At 38.1% G+C, this 7,538-nt stretch overlaps 1 protein-coding gene across 3 annotated transcripts in view; it reads right to left on the reverse strand.

The window, feature by feature from the left end:
* The window catches only part of LOC102672913 (telomerase-binding protein EST1A-like), a 134,915-nt gene that overhangs the window by 21,438 nt on the left and 105,939 nt on the right, over window positions 1–7,538 (reverse strand). For all 3 annotated transcript variants that reach the window (XM_031512596.1, XM_031512591.1, XM_031512601.1), the window contains 3 exons: window positions 4,499–4,602; window positions 3,911–4,084; window positions 2,814–3,017 (listed from right to left, as the gene is read on the reverse strand). In XM_031512596.1, the coding sequence (XP_031368456.1) occupies window positions 2,814–3,017; window positions 3,911–4,084; window positions 4,499–4,602 (482 nt within the window). The remainder of the gene's footprint in view (window positions 1–2,813; window positions 3,018–3,910; window positions 4,085–4,498; window positions 4,603–7,538) is intronic.

Consider the following 7,538-nt stretch of genomic DNA (forward strand, 5'->3'; position numbering starts at 1 on the left):
ATTGGCGCACGCGACTTCGGCATTACATACACGCGTTTATAAGATAACGCGAATGTACCGAGCGTTTAAAAAAGATACGTTTTTTCGTTCCCACCACGTGATTATTCCCTGAGAATTCGACGAATCAACAGTTATCGCGGCACGAATAAAAGGCTCGATTAAAAAGGCGTTTCAATTATGTGCGGGTATGCAAATGAAACAAATGCCTACTCTTAAAAAGGCCTACTCGCGAAAAATTATTGCAACCGATGATGCATCCAAGTAGTTGACCTTATACCACATATACACACATATATATAATATAGATGATATACAAACAAAGTTTATACGATTATGCAAATTTGTGGCATGGTGGAGGCGAATAATATCGATATGTGTTATGGAAATCATCGTATTTGAAGAGTGTGGAATGTCTAAGCCACGTGTCCGAGGTATTTTTGGTATAATGGGACACGGGTCGAGCCACGAGGATTCCCATGGCCTATTCAAAGGCCGTTGATTGACGTTTACTAAGGATCCTCTCAAAAGAAACGATATTTTAGAGGAACTTTAGGCGTGAGACTTTGGAAAAGAATTAGTAGAGCCTCTCTTTACGCAATAAAAAAATTCTCTTAAGATTATTCCCTTCGATATATTTTTCCTATTCTCAATTCACTCATCAGAATTCCAACTTGTATCACCGAATGATATATTTCTCTCTCTTACAAATATCAAAAATTATTCAAAAATCCTAAGATTATTAACGAATTTAATATTTTCTCTTTGGAAAAAAAAAATAAAATTCCGTCACGATATAAAATTGCGACTTATCGAGGTATCCTCCTTGAAAAAAAGGAGATTCGAAAAAGGTATACACGTTTGTACACCTCTTTCCAGAAAAGAGGAACAGCGATACAACAACGGGCAGAAGAATCCAATCGAACTACCGATATCCGTGCATCCACGCATTCGGATATCAAAACGGTTCTGTCCCTTTCTTTATTTCGCCGCCGCGGTTGTCACCGTTTCCTTTATCGTATTCACGTCTCGGCTAACTTTACATCCCGGTATTCTTCGAAACCGTGCCACGATAAGAAACCGTCCCTCTTTTTCCTCGGTTAGGGAGGGGAAAAAATTCGAGGAGATATCGAAGAAATTTATTTCGCCTCGGTTGTTGCGCGAAAAATATCCGAGAGAAGAGTTTCGGATCGAGATAATGACGACGGCAAAAGGCGAAAAGCAATTTCGATGGATATATACATATATACACATACGTTATTCGAGGATACGTCGTACGTTCGGCTCGAAAATGGAAAGGGAACTTTGATGCGGTGCGAAGAATTAAAAGTGTGTGTACAGAGAACAGAGGGGACGAGGGAGGACGAGGATATTAAGGTTGAAGGGTTGATCTCGAGAGGAAGGGGGGAAGGATATTACTGGTGGAAGCAGCGCGGATAATTACGACGAGCCTCCGTTGGATGGAAGACGGATGCGTATTAAATGATATTCCTTTTTTTCGCTGCAATTTGGGGCTTTGGGTTCGGATCACGATCAAGGCGTAAGTAAATTTATTGCGAGCTTTAAAATCGGTAACGGGGGGATCGTAACGTGTTATTGGGCGCGATGTGATTGGACATTGTCTTATGTGTGTTGAGTAGATTTTTTTTTTTTAATATTTTGTCTCTTCTTTACCGATATTTAATTAGACGAAGATCGATATCTTTGAAACAGAACAAGGACGAGTCAGTTTTAACACGAACAGGAAATAATCAGCAGAAGTTCTACAAACCGTCTGACATGTATCTACTAATTAATTATTCATCGTGTTAAATTTTCGCACGAAACAAATGGAGTAATTAAATATACGCATTATTCGAGATACAGGATACTCATTGAACAGATAAGATCAATTCGTGTATATCATACTCGCTATATTAAATTCTAAACAAGAAATTTAAAACTAATTTTCAGTCGTGTTTATTTTTACATCCTTTTTTCCCTTTTTTTTTTTTATTACTAATCCCATAATTTCCTGTTTAAAATTTTTCCAAAAATGTGGATCGTGAATACGTTAAAAAATATTCCCTATCCAGACGAAAAAGCAAGATGGCGGTCTACATAATACACGCGAAATCCAGCCTCGGCCAGGGGGCTGGGGGGTTCGATAATAAATATGCAAAAAGGAGGAGCATCGATGCCGTAAATAAAAACGGCGGGTTTGCGTGCTGCGATCTCCAACAGAAGAAGAAGAAGAAGAAGAAGAAGAAGAAAAAAGAGGCGAAAGAATAAAAGAGAAGGGCGTACGAAGCAGAAAAGAAACGAGGGAACGAACGAAAGAAACGAGCGGGGAAACGCAACCGACTTGTCCCGGTAATCTCTTGATTTAGTTCGACTTAGGGACACGGTACGTGTTCCCCTGGCCACTTTGTCGGCTACCTTCGCGAATCCTGGCGATGAAGATACGGGAAACGACCGGGAGAGTTGGTATCTCGAGCGTGAAATCATCGAACCTCGCGATATCTTCGCCGACGTCTCTATTTTTGGAAGCTTTCAACCGAATGGCGTGAATTTCGAAGCGTCCATTTTGTTTGGTCGGTTGGTTGTTGTGAATTTTTGTGGTCGAGGAAACATTCGAGAGAACAGAAAGAATCAATATAAACTTGGAAATATAATATTTCAAAATTATTATTTGTATTTTTAAACATCTGTCTTTTATTCTGTTACTTCGTTTCAGCATCGAACTTTGACCAAAAAGTCGAATCGACGTTTGTAGCAACGCAAAGAGCGATCGATAGATCATTTATCGAGATTATTAAACGTTGTTGGTTACTCACCTGTACTCGTTGCCTGTGACGATCCTGCTTCCGTTGCCGCCTCTCAAGTTCTTCTTTTCTCTCGATCAGCGACCTTATCTCGACCGCAGCCACGGGGGCGGTACTATCGTCAGGTACGTCTGTGCACAAGGGTAATCTCCTCATGGTGGATACAGGCTCGTCCTCACCCTCGCTGTAACTTTCTACCAGAAGCTCGGAGTCGCTCTGAAAACGAATCAAGAATTCTCTTTGAATTCATTACCGAGAAATGAGTATGGAAAAAAGGGGGGAGCTGGAACTAATTTTCCTCTGGATATTACTTTTTCCAACCAATTTTCCCTTTATTTTTATTGTCATTGACTTTTTATGCGATTGGACTTTTGAGAGTGCCTTTTTTTATTGAATTATCTCATTAAAGATGATAGAGTTAAATTCATATTTATCAATGTATACATATTGAAACACGAATTTTGTATTTCTAATGATGAAAAGTGATAAATGAAATAAAATATTCTTTCTAAAATATTCTTTTAAAAGGTATTCATCGATAATCAATATCGACAATCAATAACAAGAGTCAATTTTCTCAAAATCTACTGTAACGATATTGCCAAACAATCACTCCCTTTGCTTCAACTTTCACCCCCTCCTTTCAATTTCCCTAAACGACACGTTAATCCCCTTCCATCAAAATTCTATCTGCCCCCAAATGCAAACGCGAATGAACCAATGAATAATTCACAAAGGGGGGAATAAGGATCGTTGGCAAGGATCGTTCTTAAACAAAATTTTTTATTCGCCCAATGACGAGCGACGATGAGCAAAAGTCGCGGAGTTCCTAACAAAAAAAGTTAACTCGTTTTATTTAACGAGAAAATGAAAAATACTTACGTTAAATTATATGTTTCAAGAAACGAAATAATTTTACACGTGTAGAGAGTCGAATATTTTTATAAATATAATAAAAAAAATTCTTAATCTCTGCCATATTTCTACATTAATGGATATTTTTTATTTTAAAGATTATATACTCAATTATATCAATTGTCTATAAGCTTATAATTTTATAATTCTATAATGACATTTATTAATTTACACTTCACGAAAGAGTTATTTACCTGTTCCGGTGGTGAACTCGGCGTACTCGTGCTCGAAGCCTCTACCACAGAAACGTACTCGCTTACGCCAGTTTCGCTCTTTTGCAACTTCAATACCGGTGTCTCGAGGCCGCACAGGAACACTTGGCCGAAGAACAGAATCTTGTTTATCCTGAGACACACTTGAGCGACTTCCTGGAATACGACATGAGCCAGAGCTTAGCTGGGATGGAGTAGAGAATGCAGAACGCGAGTCTGTTTTGAAATTTCAATCACGAGGCGAATGAGCTTTGTTCAAAGTTTGCGATAAATAAGTTTTCGGAGGCGATACGCGTTTCTTGGATACAGTTTGAAGCGAATTTCTAGATTTACTGCTAACTTTCTTCTCTGATAAAACTTCGCTTTGTTCCAAGTGAACAGAACAATGAATTAATAAATAATATATTCTTCTGATTTTTTTTTAATAAAATCATTAGAACGATTGAAGATAATCTAATCTTTACTTATCTTATATCGAGTTATTCTAAATTTTTTATTAAAAGAAATTAAATAAAGAAAGAATCTCGTCTTTTTTTTTTTTTATATTTATATATATAACGGTATATTTACCATATCTTCGTTCTTCTCGGCATAACAAGGATCTTGAGGATTTGACATCAACGGAGTAAATCCTGCCAAAGTCATATCTTCCGGCAGTTTTACCAATTCAAGTTCTAAAACAAATAATTGAACTTTTAGATAAATTTGCAATCGACAGTGGCTAAAAATAAAATCTTGTAAATGAATTTCCTGTATTAAGAATAATTCAATCTATCCTATTGCAGAAACTTAAAATTACAAAATTATGCATAAGCATATGTTCGCCGCTAGAGATACCGTTTTTCACAACATATATTAAAACGTGAATGGTATCTTAATTAGATATTCACTGTACTTTTAAAATAAGAAGAGAATGACTTCTAAGAAAATGAAATACATGAAAAGACGTTGACTATTTGTTCTGATCTTGAAAGAACTTTCAAATAACATCATTTATGTGTTATTTCTTAATGCTTCTGCTATTTTATAAAAGCTATTTATAGATTATTTTTATTTTACAAATATGTTTTCGAAATTAATTTTATTTTACAAAAAGAGCATTATTGGATATCCAATGAATTCAAATCTTATACATGTGCCAAATATATGCTTAACTCAATACTTAACCTCAAATATTTCATATAGATGTTACATTCAATTTTTTTAAATTATTAGATATAACCTATACCGAATATTAAACAGAGAAATTTAGAATCATTAAAACAATAAATAAAATCAAAAATATTCATAAAATAAGTATTTGAAATACTCTTGAAGTACTCTTAAAATCATATATGCATATACTTAATTGAAGAGGTTAAGATTTTAAACATACCAATGTTTGAAAAAAATTCGAACTTTACCATAAGCACAACGATGAATAAAACTAATTTATGATGAATATAAAACGCTACTTTTCCTATCTTACAAAATTTATCCTTACCTTCAATCTCTTCGAGACATCACAAATAACACGCAATATACTTCGCATTAACTCTTCTTCGAATGTTCAATCGTCGTTTTACGTATCATTAAAAAAAATCACGCACAAACAACGCACGATGATCACATTCCTTCCACTTCCAATCAAAAATATTTCGCTTCGAAAACGTAAAACTCGAAAATAGAAAACTCGATACAGTTAGAACGCTACGCATACCCCATCTATGAGCATTACGATTACGTACGTAACCCCACCACTAAAATAACCTGCGTACGCACCGTTGCACGAAAACTTACTATATAAATATCGATATAAATATCGAAATAAATAGTTGCACGCGCAGTTATATCGCAACGCACGGTTTCCGAAAATTATGCCGCTGGATCGAAGAGACAGATAATGACGAACGGCAGCCTGTTATCATGCAAATATCGAGCGGGTGCATCGTCGATAAACATTGAGCAACAAGTACCGGGGAGTGGCGGGGCGTTTACGTTTTGGTCCTCGGACGAACGGGTCTTAAGAATATTCAACCTGTCGGATGACACGGTCTCGCGTACAGATCGATGCGCTTCTTCCAGGTTACATTGTAGCGCGCATACCTCGCGTCATTGATCGCCGATAATGGAACGATTTAACGACGGGAGAAGAACGTGCCTCGGGACTGTCCGGAACACGGGTACGTGTAATCGTTTGTGTATGTAGGAACAAGATGGTTACTTTGAAGGTATGGCTTTTTCGTTGCGTGGCATGCCACGGAAATTATGATAGTCCTTGTACATAACACGGTTAAAAAGAATCGACGAGGCTCGAGTATAGGACAGGCAACCCCTGTGCTTGTATACAGGGTGTCTCACAAATTTTCAAACGTTTCTTTTCACATCGATATTCCATACAATAAATCTCTATTTAAATTCTCATGAAATACCTAATCAAAATATTTTCGTAACAAAGCGAACTACTCCCTTAGATTCAACTTCAACGAAATTCCAATTTTCCCAGTGTTCTCGTAATCCGAAACCTCGCTCCCTAACAATTTCGTTATCCGTTTCGATGCACAAATCCCCTCGTATATCCCCAATATCCCCGAAAACCATTATAACATTGCCCAAAATTTGATCCAATTCGCTTCCGTCATCAGATATTCACCCGTTCGACACCGTAAACGGATGGCAACAATTTCGAATGGAACGTGGACCCGGCTTCGATCGCCGCCATTAATATTCGCCCGAGCGCCGGTTTGAATCGCTTTACACGGTCGGGCCGCGTTTATCGCGAATATTACACGAAGTTCATGGTCAGTGTGGCCAGGGAACTCGCGCGGAACGTGAGGAGGATCGAGTTAGGAGGGATCAGCGTGGCGGCATTCGCAATCGATCATCCGGAGGAGGATCTCTCGCGCGAGAATAGATTAAAGCCACGGTGTGCCTCGTACACGCGGGATGGTGTGCGCAAGGAAATATAGAAACCTAATCGCGCACGCGAAATAGAGAGCGTGCTCGCCTTGTTAATGCGAATTCCGAATAGATGTCGTGGCACTCGCGATCACGCGAAACCCGTATCACTCCTCGGTGCTAACGAACCGAACGTATACAGGGTGTCGCGCATAATTGCGAGAGTTTAACCACAAGTTTAGAACCCTTTTTTTTCTCCTCCCCTCCTTTCAATTCGATACGATTCGAGAGAATTGAAATTGAAATTTGAGAAGAACCGACATCGTTGGAATTTGAGAAAAAATTAAATACTAAGTAAATTGGATGGATTGTATTTATCCATAAAATCTTATGCCGAATTTCGTGATTCCATATACGATTACACAAAGATATATTTAATATTTCACCGTGGAACCGTGAAGAATTGATGATAATTCGTTCTTATCTTCTTCGTGTTTATCACATTTCTCGGAGCGGATTCGAGACGAGGATCGTCCGACACGAGAATATAAAAGCGGGGAAGGAAGATAAAAAGAGAGTCATGGAAAAAAAAGAAGTCGTGGAACAGGGTGAAAAAAGGAGTGGAAGAGAGAGAGAGAGAGAAACATCTCGGACGATCCTCACAATAACATTCTTTCTCAGGTCTGTTGGCCACGTTGTTCGCAACGCGCCCGCCCCATACGCAGTCACCATC

This window comes from Apis dorsata, unplaced genomic scaffold, assembly GCF_000469605.1.
Source record: "Apis dorsata unplaced genomic scaffold, Apis dorsata 1.3 scaffold_37, whole genome shotgun sequence".
Lineage (NCBI taxonomy): Eukaryota > Metazoa > Arthropoda > Insecta > Hymenoptera > Apidae > Apis > Apis dorsata.